This window comes from Phalacrocorax aristotelis, chromosome 3, assembly GCF_949628215.1.
Source record: "Phalacrocorax aristotelis chromosome 3, bGulAri2.1, whole genome shotgun sequence".
Taxonomy (NCBI): Eukaryota; Metazoa; Chordata; class Aves; order Suliformes; family Phalacrocoracidae; genus Phalacrocorax; species Phalacrocorax aristotelis.
The window spans coordinates 51,683,656-51,709,965 of record NC_134278.1 but is presented as its reverse complement, the minus strand read 5'-3'; the positions used below and the strand labels follow the sequence as shown (position 1 = coordinate 51,709,965).

The 26,310-nt window shown below is 40.4% G+C and overlaps 1 protein-coding gene across 2 annotated transcripts in view; it reads left to right on the top strand.

Annotated features, from left to right (window-relative positions):
• Window positions 1–6,906: 6,906 nt before the first annotated feature.
• The window catches only part of SLC22A16 (solute carrier family 22 member 16), a 33,720-nt gene continuing 14,316 nt past the window's right edge, over window positions 6,907–26,310 (top strand). For both annotated transcript variants that reach the window (XM_075087445.1, XM_075087447.1), the window contains exons 1-2: window positions 6,907–7,069; window positions 25,480–25,956. In XM_075087445.1, the coding sequence (XP_074943546.1) occupies window positions 7,020–7,069; window positions 25,480–25,956 (527 nt within the window). In that variant the 5' untranslated portion in view covers window positions 6,907–7,019. The remainder of the gene's footprint in view (window positions 7,070–25,479; window positions 25,957–26,310) is intronic.

Genomic DNA, 26,310 nt, shown 5'->3' with positions numbered 1-26,310 from the left:
TAGTAGCCTAAATGCAATCAGTCCAGTGAATGCAAACTTGCCTGTGGCATTTTGTATCCCCAACTGGTACGCAGGGTAGGAATGATTCTATAATTGTGTGTAGCAATAGCTTTTGAATCTGTTGGTAAAGTTGCCTAAAATTTTTGCCTTTGTATTAGACTTTTTCATGAGAGCACCTGACATCACCTGGCTGCATATCTGTGTATAGTCTCTGTCTGATTTTTCCCAAATGCACACAAAATATGCCTCTCATTTTCAGTATATTTCCTACATGAAGGAAGTATTTTTCTCAAAAATTTCAGTTACATTTCATTGCTGTTCACCCTACGTTAAAGTCATCTTACATTAGGAAATAAGTAGCTCCTTCTGACATTCTGACATATGCAGTATAAGTTCTGCTTGTCTGCTTTATTAGCTGGGGTGCTATTTTGCAGTATACAGTACATGCAGTATGTATTCCAGATCCTGAGGCGCTTGTGCTTGGCATCCTTCCTGCTCTGAAATCTGTGCTGCCACTTCCTTATTGCTGAGACCACCAACAGGCAGGATCTGGGAGTCCAAATTGCAGTGGTTTAAGACACTACTGGTGCTCAGGTCCAACCCACCTTTCTGCCAACATAGACAGGGCCAAATAATATGAAATCTGTACCTCAGCCAGCCTGTTTCACAGACCATATATTTGCTGAGGCATCAAGCAGAGGGCCATGGAGCAGACAGCTGGTATCGGTATCATCTTCAGTCACTTCATCTAAATGTCATACCTCTCTTGACTGCACCCTTGGTTATTCATGCTAAATAGCTTAAGCGAACATGATACACTGCTGGTTTTCTGCACTGTTGAGAAGCCACAATGCTTGTCTGTGGGGTCCCAAAAAACTTCAGTTTTCAGAGATAGCTCCATATAAAGGAATTCACTCATTGTCAGCGTGGTTTAACTAATCAGCTGCAACAAAAATTTTGTCTCATCGATTTTCTCTCTGAATACATTTATAAGCTAGAAAGAACAACCTGCATGCCTGATCACTTGCATAGCAAAGGATATAGACTTTCAACGTGCTTTATTACTAACTTATTTGATAAATATATATATATATGAGAACATATAAGAGAATATCTATCTGTCTGTCTATAAAAGAGAAAAGCAGAATGATGTTTAGAAAATTTCAAGGGTTGGAGAATCCATCAGTTCCTTTGGTTGATGGTTCCAATAATTATCTACACTTCCTGCTGTGGACATAGACCTTGTTTCTCATCTCAATGAATCTGGCTTTAACTTTCAGCTTTTGGCTTATATTACCTCTGTCTCTGCTAGCGTATAGGACCACTTATATTTTTTCCTTCTTCAGGTTCTAATGCAGCATAAGTGCTAGTAACATCTTAATTTTACTTCTAACAAGATTACAAAATTAAGCTGTGAGCTCCCTTCCCCTCTTTGATGCTTTTTCTTCACAACGTCTGTTATTTCTGTCCTCCTGCGTGTCAAATACCATAAGAAATACAAACCAGCAAATCATAACTGGTGCAAAATGCAGGTTATTCTAAATGATGCCTTGTCTGTTCCCCAATTAAATACAGACTGGCAGAGAGCAGTTTTCTAACCCTGCTAACACTGCTGTTGCAATCATGTATGCTGCTGATTTAGGAGGGCTCTGGGGAGCACACAAGACCACGCTGTCACTTTTCTGGTCACATTAAAGAAAGGTTAATGGTGAGGAAGTTGTGCGGAAAACCTTGGAGCAGAGAGAGCTTGAGAGAACATTGCTCTGACTTTGCCACTGGGCCCTGTGTCCTCTGGAAGGCTTTCTGATGCTGTGGCCTGAATAATATGTGATCACCAATCTTACAGGAAGGGAGGGAACATATTAAAAGAATAATAATTGAAACAAAATTAAGGACTTGGGATTTTGAGTGTACCATGTTATGTTTAATTAGAGCTCTCTCTTGGAATTTCTTCTTGGATTAAACTTTTGCTAAAAGGTATTTTTAAGATGACTATCAGATTTCTCTGACTTCCATAAGGCATCCCTGAAGAACTCATAAAGATATCCTAGAGTTTAGCTTCTGCTTTCCCTAGAAGCAAGGTCTATGTGTATACCTTGTAGGTGTAGTACAAAACTGAAACAATATTAGATAAATTCTCATTGCCATCTTGCTTATAGACTAATACACTTCTGTTACCCCAAAGAGATTAGATGGAGTAGTGACCTGTAAAGCTCTTGTTGTTTTCCTGAACATTCAACTTGCTTTTCTGAATTTCTGAATTATTTTTTTTCATTATTCAAAAAGGCTGTTTATTCATGTTTTACCAGTAAGGGAAGTTTCCATGATGAAGTACTCTGTTCATATGCATTCATCATCTGTATGGCCAGAGTAACTCCAGACGAAAGGATACTGTGGAGGAATAGTTCTTGAAAATGTGCAACTGAAGTAATCCACACTGAAGTGTTGTGGTTAGAGGTATCCTTGCAAACATCCACAGCACAACTAGGAGATGCTCACTAGGCTTCCAAAATCCTGTCTGGGCCTTTAGTGGGCTGAATATAAATCCTAAGTGAGTTCTCTAGAAGAGTCTCTTGTGACTGTTCCAGAGTCCCATCCAGGATACAGTAGAAGAAAAAAATATAGCCAAAGCCATAGCAAATGCTGCTATATCTGCCCAGTGCCGGCCTGGCCTGCTGTTTGAGTGGCAGCAGAGGGGAAAAGAAGATATATGGAGTATATTTGTTTTGTAGTGGCTGCTAACAAACAACTCTCCCATCAACCTTGCTGTGGCTCTGGTTCTGTAAGGCTGATGAGAAAATCCTTGGACTGTCATGAGAAAACAGAGAATTGCAGGGTTCCTTCCTTGTAGTTCAGGAGAATCCCCAAAGTTTTTGCACAGCTGGGTGTACATGCTGATCCTCTTTATCAACCTACTTGCTACACTACTGACGATGTTTTTAATGCTGTTAAATGTATAATGACGCACAAGCTATTGCAATCTAATTGCAAAACCCCCAAGCCACCAGAGTAAAACTCACATAATGCCTTATTTTACTTTCCAGGAGGCAAAAGTAACACCTGCATTACTTCCCTACTTTTTGTAAAGACAAGTTTTCTGCAAGCTTTTTTCAACAATGGCTGACAAACACTTATGCAAATAAGACCCATTTTGGGCTTGCTTTCTAGAAGCTTCCATTGTGTTTTCATTGATAATTGCTCTTGCAACAGTCCTGAAGGTTTTCCCTGGAAGGGAAGTTGGTAACTTCAAAACAGGAGGTGAGAGGGTTATGTTCAAGCAATGTTGTGTTTGATTTCAGTGAGTTTTTTTTCATAGTGTGATAAAAGCAGATATTGGAGACCACTCAGGGATGGACTCAACCCATGTGCCTGACTTGAGTGCTGGTGGCAGTAGTTAGGTCATCTGTGTTTCTTCCTTGACACAGCTGCAGTTCCTGCACTCCCTGTAATACTGCTTCTCATCTGTGTGTTACAAGCCTTGTCAAGAGGAGTGGGGAAACAGATGGGTCAGAAGTTGGCTCCCTTTAAGAAGTTGTTACCTGTGTCCATGGAGAGGGATTGGCAACACTACCAGTTATCTTCTGTCCTCACCACTTTGGTATTTAGGGTTCAGCTGTAATTTGAAGCTCAGCATGCACATATGAACATATGAGAACACGTACAGAAATTCCCATCACAGGCGTGTCCCTCATATGCCCCTCATATTCTGGTGGCGCTGTCATTTGACTTACAAAAGAGGGGGCCAGGAACAGCCCTTACCAGTAGAAGCTAAATTTTTCCTAGTGGGAACGACAACCTGAAAGAGATTATTTTGTAAACCATCTCTTCTCCAGTTAGAAGTTGTTCAGATCACTTCTCCCTCAAGGATTGTGCAATATTGAGAGTCCCTGTTGAACCAACAACTTGCCTGTGAGTGCCAGAAATGAGGGTAAACCTGTAAGTGAAATTTTTTGCAATGAGCCTTTGAGCATTCCCCTTGTGGGATTAAAAGACCAACACTTTAAACCCCTGGAATACCTTAGAGTGTTGTCTGTTGTGAACACCCTCAATCCTCCCATCCCAGTGGTTTCCAAAGACATTATAGGAAAGGGATCACAACCTCCCTTCAGTTCCTTCTGCTCATAAAATCCCTAAAATTCTGAAGTAAGTAGAGCTTGGATGTGGATTGTCTCATCTTGAGCCATTTTAATTATAGGTATCTTTCATTTCTTCTTGAGATGTTCCCTGTATTTTCCGTAGCAGAAGAGTTTAGCACACAGCAAAATCCTTTGGAAAGGGAGCTGCGTGCTGTATGTGAACAGTGCTATGAGTATTTCTAGGCAACTGGTGAAAAACAACTCAGTGAGACTAATAGTGACTAAAAGCACAGTTATTACTTCATGCAGCATTGGTGTAACAGGATAGGAGGAAGGCAGGCTTAAAGCATGTAGTGCATCTTCTGAGGCTTGAAAGAAGCAAGGCAAATCTGTGACCACCACATGTTTAAGAGAGTGGACATTGCAGGCATTACATTAGTAACTGTTGGAAGTGCAGCATGTGGGTGCTTGGTATTAACTTTAGTAGGAGAGAATGCAAATTTCCTATCTTTACCCTGATACAGGCAGTAAAGTCATGATATTATCAGAGGCAAACATAGTAAGAAATGTGTGCAAGAGTGCCTGGGAGAGGTTCCACAAAGGAAAACTATTTATGGATCTTTTTAGGTTTAAAAATTGGTACTGAAAGGGATTTATTTATTTATTTCCTGCTTGACTTTTACACCAAAAATAGATCTTCCCTATACCATAATGGTGTTGAAAACTAATTCATTTACTTGTCGTAGGAGGCAAGACGATAAAAACAGCCACATGGTCAGCAATGCAATATTTACTTGGAACTTTTACTATTCATTGGTGTTTGTTTTTGCAAATAACATTTAACTAGTGTGGCTCTTTGGAGAAAGAAATGCTTTGTTAAAGTACCAGTGCTGCATTCAAGTACATACCATTTCAAACCTGAAAAACATTCTCCAGGGAAAAAAAAAAAAAGATGATTAAATTTAATGATGACATTTATAACGTAAAAACCATGCAATTAAAAAATTCTTACCAAAAGCAAACATATCTGTCCTTAGACTTATTGGTTCACATATCTGAAGAAAGTAACAGTAACAAACTCTAGATTCAGTGTTTAAATAGTCCTTTGCAGGTGCAGAGAGACATATAGGGAGCTTTGTCAAACATAGCAATGCCTTCAGAACTGTTGGGTGAGGTGAGGGGCCTAACAACACACTAGCTGTGAGGAGCAATTCTCTGCTGAACTTACTATTCAGATTCCTAGTTGTGTAATGTGGTACTTGCTCATTTTGCTGGTTGGGTCAGGAGTCACTTGGAGCCGAGGAGCCTGATAAACATCTGCTTTTTCCAGGTTTGTGCTGGAAACAGATTGTCACCCTGAAGCCCCAACACCTGCTCTGCGCAGAGGAACAGTTGTGGCGCTTGCATGGTGCTAGAGCCTCTTAAAGGCATATTTCCCTAAGAAACAGTGGAGCCTGGCAGCCCGTGTGGTAGTAGAAGTATTTGGGTCAGGTTTGGAAAGGGAAGGTTGACTTCCAGTGATTTAATAGTAAACCTACTTCTCAGCTTTTTCTGTGCTTCCTAAAAAACTGAAGTATGCCTATAGTAAGATTGAATTGACTTGGCTTCTCTCCCCCCGCCTCCCCCCCCCATGTTTTTCAACAGAAAAAACTATTTTTTCTACAGAAAGAGCTCATGCAATCTGCTGGAAATGTGTCTTTCATCACAGATTCATAAAATTATTTAGGTTGGAAAGAGACTTGGGAGGGCATCTGGTCCATCTCCTCACTCAGAGCAGGGACAGCTTTGAACTTGGGTTCAAAGACCTGAGAAGGGAAATCAAGTGTTCTGGGGAGGAAAAACCTTAAATATGAGAGCTGCACCTGCAACAGTTTTTTTCTGTGTCTTGCCTAACTCTCAGCCCAGAGCGACTGAGCTGCTAGAGCATATCTGTTCTGACAAAACCTACCAGTAAGTTAATTGCAAAGGTCTGCTGTTGTAACTCTCTTTGCTAGTCCTCAAACAATTTCAAATTTATTATCTTGGCCTACTCTGGGTAATACAGAAAAATAGGTCCAAATATAATTTGAGGCTTCATTACAAACTGGAGTACTAATGACAGTCATGCAGGTATGGGACACATTACATATTTTACCTTTATTAAATGGTAATATTATTTTACATTGTGTGCTAAAACTTCGGGGGAACACACATCCACACCCACACACACCCCCGTAATTGCAGAGTAATATATCCAAATAAAAGAACAGATTATAACGCTACTAAAAATGACTCTCATTAATATTCGGATAATGTCCTGGGAAAAAATTGTTTATACCCTCCTTTAATTGAAAACGTCCATATGAAATACCCTAGAGCCTGAAATATCAGATTATTAATGATTGTCACAGGAGGATTTAAGCACATAATCGCCGCCTTTAATTTAATTTTAATGGGGAAAAGAAGAGCGTGCTGCAGATGCTGTCCGGCGGGAGAGACAGAGACCCGTCTTTCTGAGGGGAGCGTCCGAGGCACTCGTGATGTGCGAGGGGCTGAACCGCTCACTCAGGAGCGAAAGCCCTGAAGCAGTAGCACAGGGATTACTCCCCTGGCCGGCGCCGCCGAGGTAAGCCCGCCCGGCTCCCCGGCTCGGCGGGCGGTGTTCCCGCCGCGCTGAGGCGAGGAGGGCCGCCGGGGGTCCCGCCCGCCCCGCCGGGGACCGGCTCCGCGCGGGGAGGGGGCGGTTGGCGGCGAGGCGGCGACCGTTGGGGCGGTGACCGTTAGGCGGGAACCCCGGCCCGCCCGCTGAGGGGCCCCGCACGCCGCCCTTGCCGCGGGACGGGACAGGACGGGGCGGGGCGGGACGGGGCGGGGGAGACGGGACGGGGCGGGAGGGGACGGTGCCTCTCCTCCGCACCGCCGGGACAGCGACACCGAATCTCCCTGCTTGCTGCCGCCCCCGCCATGGCTCCCAGCTCCGAGAGGCTCTTCGACTCCCTGGGACACTTCGGCAGGTACCGGGGCAGCCCCGTCCCGTCCCGCTCCCGTGGGCTGCGGCCCGCTGCCCCCCGTGCTCGCGCACGGGGACGGACAGAGGGACTGCCACGCTCGCACTTACGCACCCCTACGCAGGGACTGGGGGACACCCACGCAGGCAGGGTATCACAGCTACCCCCACAGGGACTCGGGCGCACAGTGGGGCTGACACAGGGAGGCATCACTGTGCATCGCGTGTGCTCACGGCATTGCACGGATGTGGGGGGATTCACGCACACACACGCCTGCACAGACAGACACGCACACACAGGCACAGAGGAACTGAGACACACTCACAGACACTGCACTCCGGGATATAAACTCACACTACGCAGACAGGCACTGATGTGTGTACTCGTGGCACTCTCCACACCACCATATACAGTCTTCCACACCCGTGCCTATGCTTGCACACGCTATGCACACACATCTCCGTGTATGCCACGGTCACGTATGCAGCTGCACACTACCTGGTCACACATAGGCTCACACACCCGTAGGCACTGTGTGCATTCATACACTTAGGCACGCAGGCACACACGTTCATGTACGTGCACTCTTAGACACTTCGCGCATTTCTTGCACATGTGAGCGTGCACACACACGCACCCACACACACAGCCTCGCGCCCTGGGACAGCCTGGGCACTTCAGGGGTGATAGGAGGGTACAAGCAGTATGTATAGGAGTATTGCGTGACAGACAGGTGGTTTCTGCATAGGGGCACAGGCTTGTTGTGTGCGATAGATGGCGTGGTTTTACTGAGGTTGGGCTTGTTGCATGTGATTAAGTGTGTGGTAAATGGTGCGATGCATTGTGGCGAGTTTTCTTCGATGTGGTTTGTGGCTATGATGTGTGTGTATACAGCCCTACGTTTATTCAATGGGATACACAGATGTGTGCATGTATGCTTCTGTAGCTGTGGATGCAGGGCTGGTGTATGAGACTGCTTATAGCAGGTAATGGAGAAGAAACATTTGGCAAGGAAACGAAATTTTAAAAGATATGAATTAGAAGACTAAGAGGTACACATACTCATAGTGGATTCCGTCCTGTACTTTCATGATGTGCTGATCAGCGTGGATTTTGCAGGCGCATACTCCTCAGAGCAGATGTCTGGCATAGACCCATGGGTCACAATTTGGCTACAAGTTCAGGCTCTTGAATTGCAATGTTGCACTTTCTGGCTCAGTCACCAGTGGCCTAGCCCGCAATGTTGATCTCCTCTCTATCCGGGGCAGGCAGAAGCAGCATTTTGAACAAAGCCTGGGAGCTCCTTTTAATGGTGGAACTGCACACCTGAACTCTATAGCAGAATAAGCTCTTAATATCATGTGCAAGCAGTAGTGCTGGGTATCAATAGCCTCTGCAGATGGTTGGGATGGAAAGACTTTTTCTTTGCTTAATTGGGACCTATGCTTAAATTACATGTTTTGCTAAGTTGTGACTTACATGCGTAGCTATCTGAACAATATCTTGTTCGTTACCAGTTCAGGTCAGCAATGAAAATACCTTGTTCTGTGTGAACTAGGAGAGAAATCCGAGCAATGAGTTTATTTTGCTGGTGCTGTTGGTCTTCTGTCTTGTGAGCTCTTTGTGGAAAGCAGGCACTAGACACTGAATACTGAAATAACAGGAAAGCAGTTATTCCTAACTACCAAAGTATATTTCCTACTGGTGAACATTTGTCAATACTTTAGATAAAGTTTTCACAACTACTTCTAGCAATGAAAGGGAGAACAATTCTGCAGTGATAACCTCACATCTAGGGGCCAGATTATTTGAGATGCACTTCAATAGGGGTTGCTTTAGGTTTAGGACCTTTGAGATGAACTGCAGGCTACCAAAATTTGTGTAGTCGTATTAGACTCATGACTGTTAGAGAGTTCAAAGACCACATGCTAAAAACAAGTATAATAATATATATATAATAGTAGTGGTGGATGCATATATTTAAAATAGGTAGATGCACCTATTTAAAAAATGTGGTAAAAACCTCTTTTTAATCCCTTGATACTGCTAGATAAATTATCATACTTCGTATAAGAAGTTGTTCTTAACTGTAACTATGAAATTAGTTCTGATTAGTTTGTATTTATGCATCATCATGACACTGACAGATAATCGATCATTTCTTCAGTTCATGCAATTCTTATAAGGCCCCTATGACCTATGCACTACGTGTAGTTTCTATAGATTTTCCACAGTCAGATTCTGAGCAATCCAAGCATGGCTTTTGAGACAGTTTTGATTTTCTTAAAATTTGACAGATGCAGTAAAGAATGGCCAGCTGTTTTTGTGTGTATAAATATATACATGGAGAGAGTATGTATGCATTTTATGTAGATGTAATATACATAATAGATATAGCTATATAAATTATTCATATACAGATAATACAGAAACCTTTCACTTTTATTAAGATTGTGAATTTTGCAGAATTTACATTCACACAGATACTGACAATATTTTGCTTTCCATCGGACTGTCCTTCAGAAGTCTGAGTGATGCTATAGCTCTTACTGAGGTCTTGAGACATGCATGAACAGCCATAAAAATGTAATGGCTTCTGTTTCCTTTGCCATTAAAGGAAGACTTTATGCCTGTCTTTGAATTCGGGCATCTGTGGCCTATAAATTCAAGAGGGTTGTTTTAAACATTGCTCTTGAGTCTTTCCCTGCTCGCTATTGCGGAGGTGAATGAGACAAAATAGTCCTGTCCTCCTCAAGTGGCCTCACCTCTACTGAGCTGCCAGGCCTTAAAGCTCCCAATTTACTTGCATTGAGCTGCACACTTCTTCCGTGCAGCAGTTCCTGCATACTTCCTGCCAGACTGTTCCTGTGGGCTGTCCATCTCTGCCCCCTGCCCCTTCCCCAGCCCCTTCCTGCCCACCCACAGCAACTGCACAAACCTGCTCAGGGGCCCATCAGGTAAAGCGTTTATGGTCAGCCACTTGCCGTTGCTGTCAGGCCCCCATTTGGGGGAAGGGAGGCATGACTAACGGGCGTAAGGTTGGTAGCACAGCATGTGCACAGCAGGGAGGTGTGCCTTAGGAGCCAGCTGGCTGGCTCCAACTGCCCGCACATCTAGTTCCCAGGTAAACTAAAGGACTTTTAATAACTTTTGTGACATTAATCTACCAGCAGAACACAGAACTTACTTATCTGGTTGCTGGTGAGAAACACACTATGTATTTTGCAGCTCTGATCTACACCATGACAGGTGCTGAATGGAGACATGATCTAATCAGGAATAGCTGTCTAGAGAGAAATCTGGTAAGGTACCTCTTATCGTAAGTGTGCATGAGAGTAAGGATTTGATTTCCCAGCTGGGATGTCTCATAGCTATGAGATGCAATTTACATGGTACGTAGAGTTTTCCCTGTGATTTACAGTTTTCAATTCTGGGCTTATACTTTAGCTAAAAGCAGGTGGTGAAAATTGTCAGGGAGAGAGGGGAAGATTGGGTGTCACTGACACTATTTCCCAGTTTTGTAATGAAGTATTTCCAGAATCTTTTAAAAGATTGCTTACAAAGTTGAGTAAGTTATCCAGATTTTCAAATGTTGGGTTTGTAAAGAAAGTATTTGCTAGAAGTTTTACTACCTAATATGTTAACAATGACTGCTTTTTATCTTTACTGAAATGTTAGTGTATTTATTCAGTTTTTAACATCTTTACATTGTTATCTTATATGAACTTGTTGCCTGGTGAGGGGAGTTGCTACAGTTTGGACTTTGGAAGCAACGAATACAAGGATTAGCAATGGCTGCTATGAGGAGGAGAGAAGCAGGAAAGTCTGCCCATTTGTATAGGATGCTCACCTGTTGTAGCCAAACATGGATTTTAGTAGAGATTAATACACTGACCAACAGTTTCAAGATTTTCTGTTAATTTCCCTGGAACTTTTCTAGTGTTCATAAATAGACCAGAGGTTATACTTAGCTCGTAAAAAAAATGGCTTGACTTTTGTAGAGATTCTTTCAATGGAATTCTACAACTCAGAACCTGCTGGTCAGTGCCATAGTACCAATATCTGAACACTCAGTGCTAACACCATTTCTCTTCTCTGTACTTTGTAGGGCTCTTGGTTCACTTCTGAAGTACTACCCTAAATGGTCTGCCTTCTTTTCACATCTCAGAACTTTTCCAGGCTCCTATTTTCATGCTGATGCCCTTATCCTCTCCCTTGTTTCATCGCTCACAGCTCTCATGATCAGATTACATCTTCTGCAAATTGTGCGTACATGTAACTTCCAGGAATTCTTGGGTTTGTATCAAGTAACAAAGAGTCCCAAGTATCTCAAAGATCATGCTTACCACTTCTTTTCACAAAAGGAAAGTAAGAATACTTTCAAGCAATGATTTTTCAAACTCAAATATTATACAGATTTCTTGAAAGGTTCTTCCCCAACAAAAATCCATTTTTCAAGTAGAGAAGTGTACTTGCTGGACATGCAAAGAAATTGGTTTTCCTTTTCCAAGTTATTACGGAGAAACAGGCAATCATATTCAGCATTTGAACAGATGATTAGCTTTAACTTAGAAAATGGAAACATTACAAGCTTTTCTAAAATACTGGTACATCCTAGACAAATTAGGTTAAATTAGTACAACCTAGACAAAATTAATATTTTTAAACAATATAATGTGAATTTTTGTTTGAGCTTTGTTCAGCGTCTTTCCTGAAGATGAACAAAATACTGTGGTCTAGATATTGTTTTCAAAAAACTTTCCTTCTCCATATACTGGCTACCTTATACGGTGGAAAAGTTTATTACAACATATCTGTCATTCAGTTTTCAAAATGTATCAGTGGACAGCTGTATGTGTTTACTGGAATGTGCCAGACAGAAGTATCTCAAATCTAAGTCCTCTTTTGGCTCCTAGTCAGGGGTGGTGTTTGACAGAAATGCATGATAAATGTTCTTCAGCTTTATAACTATGCTATATTGCAACATCTGAATCAGCCTGTGCTCATTTTAGATGTTCATAGGATAAAATAAGTGGACTTGGCTACATTTCATTTTTTTGCCTTTTTTTGGGGGCCAGGGCATGTCTGGATATTTTGCAAGGAGTACTTGATCCCGTTGGTCGAATAGCATCATAGTATAGCCTTGGAGAAGCAAGACAGGCCGTGTGTTTTCACAGAGCAGACTCTAGCAGCTTAAACAAAGATCTCATTATCTATGGCTGACTAGGCCAAAGTAAAAATACTTTCAAGACTCAGAACCAAAGTTGTATGCTGGCAAGTGCTCCTGGATGATGGTGACAACACACTAGCAGTGTGGTCTGTAAGAGTTACTAACAGTATTTGCTGGGATCCAGGTCATCTCCGAGGCTGTCTAGTACAGGATCTGCATAAACAAAAGTGTGCTGCATGCATGCGCTGGCAACCTCACCCTGCCTGTTTCTGGATTGAAAAGTAGATTATAATAATACAAGTAGTTTAAAAAGTAGATTACAATAATAGAAGAATAACTAAATAAAAGCAGGATGAAATAGCACTTGTCCTATCCATTACTTCTCTAAGGCTAAAACCTGCAATAAAAGCAACACTGAAACTTAAAGCTAGTAAATCAATTACGATTTGTAAACCAGCTGCTGAGATTCAGACTGCACCTCTGAAATGTTGGCAACCCCCCAGGGTGGCTTTTAGACAAAGTTGTAGCACGGACATAGTTATGGCAGCATGAGGCAATTATCACACACATCAAGGAGCTGATATCATCTGTTTCATCCCCAAATATTATGGTAGGAATGAAAATTAAATACCTAAGGCACTGCACAGTGTGTTCCCTGTAATACAATGCCCGGGACTGGGATATCACTCCTATAAAAGCTTTGTCAATAATTTTCTCATAGTAGTCATGATTTTCAGCAGTACTAAGATATCTCAAAGTTGGGAAGGAAAGTTTTATAAAAGGGCTTAGTCATGGAACGTTTAGACAGTTTACTTCAGGAAGTTAAATGCTACAAGTAGAAAACAATGTTAAATTTAAAGACTTTTTCTAAGGCCCCAGAAGCCTTCAGCACATGCTATGAAAATTTCTGTGCTACCATTTTTCTATATACAACAAGAATGGAACTGAGATACATACACAGCTGACATTTCATTTAAGGCAGCTCGAAGCATGAAGCTATAGCAGCTGAGCAAGAACATGGGATTAGCAACTTCTCAGAAATATGGAAAAAGGAGCAAGACAGAGAAAATATCGGCTGAGGCAGCTATGACTCAGCTGCAAGGCCAAGACTGGGAAAAGTGTGATGATAACCTGTACAAGACAGAGATTTACAGGTACTAATAATGATGGTTGATCTGTCAGATTGTCTATATACTTGGAGAGAAATCTCAGCTGTCTCTGAAAAATACTGAAATTACCTAGAGACCTAATGTACCTTAATATCATGACAGCCAAACTATAATGCTCACCTCACTTGGAGCAAATGTTCTCTGAAAATCACACACAATGAAAATGTGGTTTGAGGAACCTAGAAGTACCATCCATTGGATCACAGACTGAATCTTTTCCTCAATAAAATGTTTTCATTAAGAGGTGAAGTTGGGTTTCCTCTTCCTATTATTTGGAGGCATTACTATTAGGCAGCAGCATCAGATGTGTAGGGTGCACGGGACTGCTTCCAGGCAGGTTTTGAATGTCTCCAGGGAAGGAGACTCCACAGCCTCAGGGGGCAACCAGTTCCATTGGTCTGTCACCCTCACAGTAAAGAAGTTTTTCCTCATGTTCAGGTGGAACTTCCTGTGTTCCAGCTTGCGACCATTGCCCCTTGTCCTGTCATTGGGCACCTCTGAAAAGAGTCAGTCCCATCCTCTTGACACCCACCCTTCAGATATTTATAAGTATTGGTGAAATCCCCCTTCAGTCTTCTCTTCTCCAGGTTGAACAAATCCAGGTCTCTCAGCCTTTCTTCATAAGAGAGATGCTCTAGTACCCTGATCATCTTGGTAGCTTTCTTCTGGACTCTCTCCGGTAGTTCCCTGTCTTTCTCAAACTGTGGCGCCCAGAACTGGACACAGTACTCCAGACGTGGCCTCACTAGGGCAGAGTAGAGGGGGAGGATAACCTCTCTTGACCTGCTGGCCACAGTCCTTTTAATGCATCCCAGGATACCATTGGCCTTCTTGGCCACAAGGGCACATTGCTGGCTCAGGGTCAGCTTGCTGTCCCCCAGCACTCTCAGGTCCTTCTCCACAGAGCCACTTTCCAGTAGTTCAGCCCCAGCCTGTACTGGTGCCTGGGGTTGTTTCTCCCCAAGTGCAGGACCTTACACTTGCTTTTGTTGAATTTTAGGTTCAACATTAAGTTCCCCTCTGCCCAACTCTCCAGCCTGTCCAGGTCTCGCTGAACGGCAGCACAGCCTTCTGGTCTGATACAAGTCAAATACAAAAGGTGGAAAATGAGCAATAATAGATAAGCAATATCCAAAAACATTGTTTGACACAGAGCTGTTGGATATATGCTGAAATTATACTGATGAGATCGCATTTCATTTAAATAATTTGTATTCATGGCTTATACTCCAGAACACATTATTAGTTGGATTTTTTTTCTGTATATTTGGAACTGGTGCCGGTCAGCAGAGCTGGGAAATATCATAAACTTGTTACAGCTCCACCCTTCTGAGAGAGATAATTCATGTTAGTCCCAGGGTCAGAGCAACTGGGACCTCATCTCATTTACACTTGTATTTTAGGCTCTTGGGAGAACTGTCATCCTTTGCAGGTCAGCGTAGCCAAACTCAGTTCTGTCTCACTTATTCACGGGGAATAGAGGGGACAGTTGGTACAAAAATAGATTTATGTAGAAGAATTCAGGTAGGTCTGAGCAGAATCCCACTGCTTTATTTGATTCTTGTAGAGAATGGAACCCATATATTGCTTGTAAATATTTATGTAAGGTTAGAAAACAGCATTATTCCAGATCATTCCCTTGTATGAACTATCATGTGAGAAAGACTCAAGGAAAAAACCTGACAGTACTGTGGAAGTAGTAGCAGGTAAAGGAGCATTACCTAATATATTTAGTAAGAGGTCAAAGTGCACTCTTAGCCTTGGAAACAGTCAAATCTGTTGTGTTTTTTTTTTTTCATTTAAATTACTTCCAATTTTAACAGTTAAAAGAGAAAGGTAGTAGAATCAATCATCTTCCTTGAATGGCAGGAAATGAAAAGGTTACTTTCCATTAAGAAATCAAGAGCAATATAGAATAACCTACTCTGTTGGTCATGAAAGAGACAAATAACCAATAAAACTAAAGAAAATATATTTTCTTTGGAAAGATCAATAACTCTGTTAAGATTTTGACTTGCCTTCTTTAGAGAGGCTGTAAAAAAGCTCTTTGTCTATTTTGAATCAAAGGCAGTATGTCAAATAACCAAGCTCTGTTAAATCAACTTTTGGCATTTCATACTGTTTTATATATTCTACAATGTGTAAATCTCTCAGAGGAGAGAAAACAGAAATATTTTTCTTGTCCTGTGAAGACACAAGTTAGCCAAACCAATTTCCAGGACTGAAACTGGAAGGAGATACAATTCAACAAAAATTGGTCAGAAGTTCATGACCAGGCTGCTATTCAAAACAAAACAAACTGAAAAGCTTTCCTGTGGGAATTAATCATTTAATAAGGCTTATTATGGGGCAGATTCCCATGACCATTTGGGGAGATCAGGTTGAAGACCTCCAAGCAAAGAGTGGGTTACAAATTTGCAGAGAAGAGGAACAGTTTCGAGGGAATGTGAGCTACGAACCTGCAAAAGAAGCTTAAAGTCCTCTTGTGCTCAATAACCTTCACAGAATCACAGAATCACAGGTTGGAAGGGACCTCAGGGATCATCTAGTCCAACCTTTCTAGGAAGAGCGCAGTCTAGACAAGATGGCCCAGCACCCTGTCCAGATGACTCTCGAAGGTGTCCAACGTGGCCGAGTCAACCACTTCCCTGGGGAGATTATTCCAATGGCTGACTGTCCTCACTGTGAAAACTTTTCCTCTGGTGTCCAATCGGAATCTCCCCAAGAGCAACTTGTGTCCATTCCCCCCTTGTCCTCTCCATGTGACTCCTTGTAAAAAGGGAGTCTCCACCTTCTTTTATGTGGGTTTAGAGATAATCTGCCTTGCCTTGGAGAAGATAGGCCTGTCAGGCTACTAACCTGGCTGAGAAGGAACACGGGTGGGACAGACTGGCTGACTTTGCAAGATCCTCTGAACAGCCCTAGCTGAGGAACTATTGGTGAATCGTCAGTGCAGACTCCTGAAGAGAGGAAGGAAGGACCTATGTCTTCCTCCTCTTTGGTGTCCTAACTGAGCTTTAACAAAGTCTGTGGAAGATACAAGCTATTCTGTTATACAAAGAGAGAAAAGCTGTTGGTGTGGAGGCTATTTTCCTTTGGAATGTAGAACACAGCTGCCAAATAAGGATGTACTTAAACAATTCATACATAAGGAAAAACAAGTTTAACAGAAGACAACACTTTGACTATACCAAACTGAACATTATATCAACTCCCTTTCTTCAAGTTGTAGAACTGTAGAATTACAACTTGCTGTATTGTCTTTGGCAGCGAAGACAACTCAGTTTCTGGCTGAAACTGAGTTGCCTTTCCTAAAGCCATGCTTTGATGTGTATGTTGACTTTGTCTCAAATTTTCAAAGGCACAGTATCATCTGACACAATTCCCTAAATGTAACATCTTGTTAAGTGGTTCTTTTTTATTAGTGAAATATTCCTAAAAAAGCTAGTAAGACAAAGGTGTCTGCTTCAGCTCTTCTGTTTTGCTCTTGATGAAGAGTCACTGTGGTTAAAGTCAGAATTAACAAAACAATATTTTAAGACTTGCAAATGGAGCCAAGGAGAGTAAAATTGTATCACCATTATCCAGGTAATACAATGCTTTTTGTAGCCCAAAGAAATGGACCAAATCTTATTCTAGACTGCAAAATTGATGCTATGGGTAAAATTATTGCTTATATGAAGGAAGAAGGAAACAATGGAGTAACCCAAGATTCCATGACATTTCTGTCAAATATTTACAGAAATGGTTTAAACATAATTTGATCCACAGAGTTAATACTCATTATTTCTAACTGAAAACTCAGAAGATACTAGTATGTGCAGTAATGGTTACAAACGTGCTAGGAGAGTGATGTCCAGTGTGCTTAAATTAATTAATTATACAGATTTCTTACTTGTTTTAACTTTTCTCATGAGAACTTTCAAAAACCTAGAAGAATGAGAGATTTTAGAACCATTTTCCAAGCATGGAGAAATTAAATTTCCAATATAGAAATTTAAAGCCATGGGTTGTATGCTTAGCAATAAGTGTGGCATGGCATGAAGAGAATTTATGTAGAATTCAGACTGAAAATGAGCTGTTGCGTTCAATTCTTCTTAGGTGTTGCTATGAATAGGAAACAAACAAACAAAAAAAGTTCCTAAGAAGCATCATTTAATTATGACAACAGTAAGGCTTAATTATTTTGCAAAATAGTCTTTGAAGAATAGATTGCTAGTTGCTTTGGAATTGACAGTTTTCACCACTGTAAAGTAGGTATTCAATCCATGTGTTTGTACCTTCAGCTATACCAAGTTTAGAGTTTTGCAATAGAGATATGTAAGTAGAATAACGAATTAGTAAGAATACAATTCATATGAAAACAGAGGATTTTTATTTCAGGACTATAGACAGGAAAAAGAAGAGATAAAATAAATGTAAGCTTCCATAGTTTAAACACAGTGCAATATGTCATCAAGGTAAACAGCGGAAAACATCTGATTTCCTAAATGGGGAAGGAAAAACGAAATCTAACAGTTTATACATGAAGTACTGCCTATGTCTATAATTAGATGGAATCTCAATAAAAACATTTAAATTCTATTAGACACTTTAAGGATTATGATGTCAAATGATTTGCTTACATAAGCTGATGGAAACACTACAGTGTGGAAGGGAATTAAATACCTAATTTGCATTTGTCCCCAAAAAGAAAACAAGTGTTATAAAAGATACTGGAATTGAGTTTTCCCTGTGAGAAGTAATGCTACTAATATATCATGCAGACAGAGTACATGCTAATTTTCTAAATGGTAGATCTTTATAAAAAATCTGCTCCTGGAATGTGTAGAGCCTGAAGTATTACTACTGTCTGAGCATAACCACTCTGCTGTGTTCAGCACTGATCCAAATAATTCCAAAACAAACCTAAATAACTTAAAAACTGCATGATTGTGTTATTTTTAAATTAAATTACCTGGTATATACTCTTGACATTAATAAAGCAGAAAGGACAAGTGGATAACTAGAATGAAATCGACTGACTCCATCTTTGCTATTGAAAAGTGATGGAATTGCTGTTGCAATCGCAGTCCATTTGTGCTTGTCAGCCTTGTTCCCATTGTGATTGCTGCTCCACTGGTAACTGCTGTAGCCCCACTTGAGGCCACGACCTCAAGTTCAAGGACTGCTTTTCTGATACCTGTATGGGTGCAAACGTACCAGAATTACAAGAATTTATTTCATATTGATTTTGATAATCAAGAAGAAAGCTGACCAGAAGAAGGTTAGAAATTATTGCGCACCATTTAATGTTTGACCATTATTTTCAATGATAGTTTTAAATTTCCACTTTTTTCTCCCTTTTATTGCTTTATTTCTACTAGTTATAAGATAGCTACTGTAAATATGTGAAGGAGAAAAACTGCAGTTTCTCCTCACAGTAAGCAAGTGAGATGTTTGGTTGGCATTTTCTACACAGGCAGGTCTTGTAGATCTCTCTCTTCACTAGATAATCCATTCGTAGCTTGATTCCTCCATGGCAGGTTACATAGCATTTATCTTCCTTGCACTTAAGAAGCCTAGAGTATGGTGCAAGAGTGAGCAGCCAACGTATTTTTCTTCTTGACTCTGGTGGATACATGCTGGGCTTGTCTTAAAGGGAAACATGCCTAAGTTTAATGTTACAATTGCTCAGAGAATCAGTTTTAGACAATTGTAAGAATGATTTGGTAAGTGTCTGCTGTTTGGTGACTGCATGTTGAGGCACACGTTGTCACCAGTGACGATATATTATTCCTGGGGCCTTCCTGATCTGTACAGGCTTTCTTATTCCTGTTGCATCCATGTTGTTGGTATGTTTAAACTCGAAATCAAACACAGCATCTTCTGCCTCCGAAAACAAATTCTGGAAATAACCATTTTGCTCATGTGGGCTGAGACCAAGTCTTAGTGTAGTTTAAACCAGCTTTAGGAGGCAAGGAAGTTTACTCTTGACACTGTAAGTCAAATAAGGCAGTGTCTGTTATATATTTAAGGCTGCTTCCAAATCTGCATCTCTGCACCATAGCAAAAATACTGCTCCTGAGTCTTATTCAGCTCCTTTCCTCTGAAAATATAAATGTGTAAGTGCATCACAGCTTTTTGGTTTAGAATGGAAAGAATGCTGAATGGCTTCTCTCACATTAAAAAAACCCAGGATGGAATACAGAGGTGAAAGTGGTTACTGAACACACATTCTTTCGGAAATAGTAAATATCTGGAAATTCCTTTCCACTGAAGCCATCCTATTGAGTGTACACTGCACAACAAAAACATTCTATGTTTTCTGATTACACAATTTGTTAACAAGGTGGTTGAAAAGGCAAACAGTAAAAATAGTTTTTGTAAAACCTGTGGAGTAGTACAAATCTTTTGCTAATCACAGTACAACCTCGTGACTCTATCCAACACTGAAAGGATTTTTAATGTTTTGTATTGGCTTTGGAGGAGTATAGTAATTTACCCTCTCCTCTCTTTGGTGGACAGACAAGGAAACAAATATTACGAAAAACATATTTTACTTAACATAAAATTAGTGTCTAACTAATGAGTTTTGTCCCATCTCTACAGTGCAATAACTGACAATGGTAGAAGTACTCCAAGGCTGGGGATTTATTCTCTAACATATGCAGCAATGACCACTTCAGATATTTTTGCCTGCCAGATGTACCACCTTTCAAATAGACCAGTGCAGACTGTTTGTATGAATGCAATACAACTTGAATCAAACTGCTCATCTGGCTTGGTTTAATCTTTTAAAATCATAATCTATTTTGAATTTTTTTTTTTAGTTAAATCAGTTTCCCAGATAAAATTCATAGCCGGTCCACATAAAAAGTACCAGTGCAGCTGAGGGTAGAGTGTACTATGTCTCAGGGGATGAACAAACTCTGGGAAAGGAGAAGGGAGGAAATACCTCACAGTGACAGTGTCACAGAGTATGTTGTGCCATGAGACTACAGCTAGAGCAACAGTGGTCTGAGACCTAGTTCATTATCTTTATGGAAGAATGTTTCTTCAATTCAGGTACTGGCATTATGATATTATCAGTTGCTTTTCTTCCTGGTGAAATCTTAAAACTTGTGTGGAAGAGTCTGAAAATGTAAAAGTCTTTTTTACTGTAAGCTGTAAATTGACAAAAAATAATAACTGGGGAGAAGTTTCACAGAAATATGTTAAGACTGAAACATTTTCATGTTGTGTCTTGCTCAAGCTTTTGTGGAGACAGTTTTATGCTCATTTGACTTCTGGCACTCATTAAGAGTCTCTATACTGGAGCAGTAACCTACAAAGTCTTCTTGACTTCTATATTTGACACCCCTGGCAAGAGTGACAAAATGTACTTGCCAAATAATTATCTCCCATGGCAAATCACTGAAGAGATGGAAAAACACTGCAAGAGACTATCATACCTTTCAGGACAGTCATCATGTTCACAGTTATTAAAAAAGCATGCTTTTCAAAAAGAAAAAAAATCTGTAAAAGATGCATTGAAAACTACTACTTGCAACAATTTGTGGTACATAATCTGATGTGTGTATGTGAAGATAACTGGCATATAAAATACCTTTGCCAAAAACTGCCTTTTTTTCAGATCAGTCCAGGAAAATAGGTCACAGACTTTGCTGAAAGAAGCCTTGCTTTCTTTCATGACTTTCAATAGCATTTATTGATACTGCAATGCTTTTTTCTTAGCGTTTTGATGCATGAACAGCAGTATCTCTTTATTCAGGGAAATCTAACTTTTAAAATGGAGTTTGGTGAGTTTACTAAAAAGATTATATTACATGTTTGCCTGCAATAGAGAGATTGAAGCTTAGTAATAAAAAGAGTTTCTTACCAGTCTGGTGTTCTTAAATTAAGAATTTGTGAAAAATGCTAATAATTTACAGTAGGCAGGAGGGACAGTATAGACTTTAACCTGTGCCTCAGGGTCACTGAAGTGTATGACCTGTATACATTCTGCCATGACCTCCTGCCCCAGCACAGCGTGCCGCAGGGGCTGCTCCAGGCTCCCCGAGCAGGAGCAGCTGTGTTCCCCCAGCACCAAGTCCTCCCACAAAGGCAGGAGAAGCTGCTCAGCTGTCTCGTGAGCACGGGCCAAGAAGCAGCCCCAGGGTTTTAAGATTGAGGAAGAGCATTGATACGGTCACAGCAAGAGAGCTGAGATAAAACTCATGCACCCAAATGTCCAAAGGGAGGGATCCCAGGCTAGAAATAGAGCAGGCAGCAGCTTCATGCTCCTTCTTGCTCAGCACTGTCTGCTGCCCCAACCTCTGTTCTAGCAAACCTGTGTCTACCATGATGCTGGGACTGGGTCTTTCTTTGTCCCTTTTCAATCTTCAGCTCTTCTGGCAAGTGAAGTTCAATGCATCTATAGTAGTCTCCCATCTCATGTATCATCCTCCCTACATACTTTTCATGCTTTCTAGATATTGTCATTAATGGCCTAATCATCTCCTTTTGATAACTATGCAAGTTAATCAATCTCCTGACTGCTGCGCAATTGGTCTTTCTAGAAGAAATGCGCTTCCTACCCACAGGAGATTCTTGGCCACTTTGTTGGGCTAGGTTGGAAAGTCCTAGGTTGGGCTTTTCAGTATAGCTGAAAAGTCATCAGTGGGGATGCTATTACAACACTAGTGTAGTCAGCAATGAATTTTGCCTTCACGGCAAAAGAGAGCTTTCAGGTTGGGATTTTTTTTGTGTGTGTTACATAAATACATATATACACACACAGAGGGAGGTTTAGCCAGCCCATTGTGGAATTTTACTGGAGAGAGCAGTACGTAGTTTTTACAGGCAGGGGAGCAGCCCATTAGTGTGCTGGCAAGGATGTGGGATTCCTTCAGCTACTGGTGCTGCCAAACACTTTCCTAGCTTCACACCATGCCTTATTCTTCCCTATTCCTGCTTCCCCTGCCTGCGCCACGGCTTTTTTTATTGAACAGTTAGAGGTTAAAAACTGTAGTGCAATCCATCCTGCAGGATTCTGCAACAACATGGCCATTTTGCTGTCAAAACATTTTTCTTATTTTTAAATTAATTTGTAAACAGCATAAATTATGTCTATTAATGTAAACATGGCATTCTGTTTCACTTGTGTTTGCTTAGCATAGGTGCTGCAAATTAGGTAAGAAAAGTGATGTTACAGAGTAGATTTCTTCCATCTTATTAAGTAGAACTGAATAAGATTTTCATAACATTGAAAATGGAAGAATATTTTTACAAGAATCAGTTATATCTAGTTCTAAGTTAAACCCTCGAAAGATGGGTGAAATATGGCATGACACAGATATTTCAAATAAATCCTTTATTGCTTTTTATACAGTGGAAACTGTTCAATAGGACACAAAGGAAAAATGATGAAAGAGTGACTGTAAGTTATATAGTTTTAGAAAGTAACTAGAGGGGGATAACTGATAATTCTGTACAACAAAGTGATAAAAGACAAGGAAGATTTATTCAAGGTTGCACAAGAATGTTTTATAAGCTGCTAATAGTCTTACACTGAAAAAGGGGACATTGAGATTAGACTAAGGAGAAACTTTCCATAAGAAAGATTTGACAGTGGAGTAGTCTGTCAAAATGGTTATTGAAGTACGATCACAAGAAGCATTCATGAAGAGATAAGATAAAACTCTCAAGGGAGCAGTTAGCACAGAGATGAGCTAGACCTGATCAAAATCATAAGCCGGGGTAGTGCTCTTGAACCTGATATTTGTTGTACTCTGAGAGCTAATTAAGAAACTCAAGGTGAATGGATGGGAGTTTGAAATTATTTAATTCTTCCTCTGTCTGGGAAATACCAACTGGGCTATCTGACACTGCAATTTCCTGATGCATAATGACAGACATTGCAGATCCTGGGGATTGTGGTTCCAGGTATGTGGCTTTTTATTAGATAGTAGAAGATGTAACTGCACAGCTTCTCAGGATTAAATTTGCTGATTTGCTAGAGGTCTTCTAATCCTGATTTCAGGCGTTCTGCATACTGCAACAATAGCCCAAGTTGTTAAATTTGGTCTTGCTTTGCTATTTTTAAAACGAGTTGTGTCTTTTGATGGAAACAGTTAAAATGAAACTAGAGAAGAGGAATTAAAAAATGTTGCTGACCATATTTGTCTGCATTAATAGGGGGACAAAGGTTACATTTCAGAATAATCTTTTCTTTTTTGTGGTCCAAGATAGTCCAAAGGCCTTTTCAGAGCTGTTTTAGTCTTGCTTTAGTTTATGGTTAGCTACTTCGTCCTCAAGAAGCTGTTCTCTTGAGAGGGGATTGATAGGCTTAAGGGATCCTGTGGTTGTGTTCCGTTTCTCTTGACCGTATGTCTCACAAGGTTTGTTGGGAAAGAGCAGCACAGCAGCTCTGTGAGTATTGCCTTGCTGAGCCTTCAAGAGGAAAGTGGAGCTAGCTTTTGAGCTACCATGGTGGGTTTAGCAATTTAGCCCTCTCCTCCGACTCCTGTGGAAAAGTCAGTAGAGCTGTTGTCAAGAGAAATAGGGATAAAAAGTCCTCCATGTGAACAGCAGTGATGCCATTGGAAAGATAGGATAGGCAACGGGGTTTACATTTACCAAGGAAAGAAACAAGAATCACAAGATAAAAGGCAGAGGAGAATGAGGTTGGTGAATGGAGTTGGGTTACACAAGAGAACTGTTTAACTGGAAAGGTTAATTGGACATTCAGACAATGCATCCAGCAAATTCTATTTAAATACTTTGGCTATAGATAGGTTAGAAATTCATTAGAAATTGGGATTATAGATGATTTAAAAGTCCTAGGCTAGGTACTGTTGCAACCTTTATTATGGGAATTCAAGGCTAGGTTAGATACATTTCAGAGAGGAGTGTTCGAGAGGTCGCATTTGTAATGGGGATTGCAATTGCTCTGACTTTTCCCACAAGACAGTTCAAGGCAATTGTTTTTTAGGCATCATTTCCTATAACTTCAGCAGAGATAGCCTCTGATCATTTTAAAAAAAGCTGCTTTTTGTTTCATGCTACCAAGGCCCAGCGCGTACTGCAGTAAGGTCGTATATATGGAAGCTCATCAAATGCTTCTTCAAATTTGTGCAATTGATTTGCCTTCAGGAAGTAAAAAGTGGAAGAGAAACTAAAGCTATTTTGTTTTTTTCTGAACAGATGTTGTACTGATTATGTGCATAATTTTAACATTTAGTTGAGGAAAAGACTCCTTATGCTTAGATTAACAGAAACTGCCTAGAATTTGCAGTCAGTGGTACCAGAATTCACTGCAAGTCTTTTGAAATTCAGAATACATGTGCAATTTATATACTAACATTTACTTGCATCTCAAGCATATTTTAAAAGCTGTTAAAATGCCAAAATTCAGGCTATGCATAAAACATTCTTTTACCATGTTTGCTTTATGATACAATCTTTAATGCATAACTGCACACCCTGTTTAAGCCAAAACCCAACCCCGTTTACAGCTATGTTTTTGTACAAAATATTTCACGCTGTTCAGATTGTATCTTCCTTTACATGTGTCTACATGTAATCTCTCTTTGTCTTTTGGAGGCAATAAAGAGAGATGGAATATAGATGGAATACAGTTACATAGATACAATTAGGTGAAATGAAGGGCGTAATGCCTTTGGTTTGTTTTATTTGATGTGCATATCTCTCTCCCTCAGAACCTGAGGTTGCAACATTTTAGTTTTTCTGACCAGTCCAGTAATCTAAGGTCTTATTTTGAGGGGATGTACTACACAGAAATCGAGAGTGGAATGTTGTTTCAAACTAAGTGCTTAAGTTTAGAATTGTTTCTTTTTAAATGGTCTTCTCTATGTACAGCTAAACACATGACTTAAAGCAGCATTTATTTCCTGACAATAGGTTACTTCTGCTGTGGATCTTTTCTCATCTTTGGTCTGTTGAAGGGCTTAGCTAATACTGAAGCAGCACGATATAACAAAACACTAGACACTCTAATGATGTCTCCATTTACTGATCCCAGCAAAATAATTATGTTGATTTTTTTCATGTGTAGAGATCTTTTCTTCAGTAAACTTTTTTGTTTCCCTTTACAGATTTCAAGCATGTGTTTATTTTGCATCTGCCTTTCAAGCTATGTCATGTGGTATCCATTACTTAGCATCTGTGTTCATGGCTGTTACTCCTAACTTTGTATGTGGGATCCCTGGAAATGTGAGTAGTGTTCTTTTCTACAACTCCTCTGAATCAAGTATAGAGAACATCTGGACACTATGGACATCAACAGAAAATTACATTGTAGTCCAGCTGGAAAATGGAGAAATTTGGGAACTTAACCAGTGCAGCAGGTCCAAACGAGAAGTCAGTTTGAATCTGGCATATGAATACAAAGGCAACAAGTCCATGTTTTCTTGTTCCGATGGATTTCTCTATGATGATACGAAGTGGAAGAGCACTGTCGTTACACAGTGGGATCTGGTCTGTAACCGAGAATGGCTTGCAAAATTAATCCAGCCTACATTCATGCTTGGAGTCTTGATTGGAGCAGTGATTTTTGGTGACATTGCTGACAGGTAAAGTGCCATCCTCTGAAAATTGGAGCTTCAGACTGCAGTAACACCATGCATATCTACCTGTTTTGTTGTTTTCATTCATTGTGTATTCATAGTTGTGTATTCATAGTTATGTATTCACAATTCAGGAGGTTTGGATATTGTTTTATTCACAGAGGTGTTTAACTCAATTTCTTTTGCTGATAGCAAGTATTAATTTTAAAATGTATTTGCAAATCATTTTCTTTTAGAATATTTTTCTACTTTATATCAGCCATTGTTCTAGGCCTTGATCCCTCAAATTTCCCTGTGCACGTAGTATTTGCTGCTAGATAATTTTTTTTTTAACAGGAATAGCAATAGTTAGTAGTAACA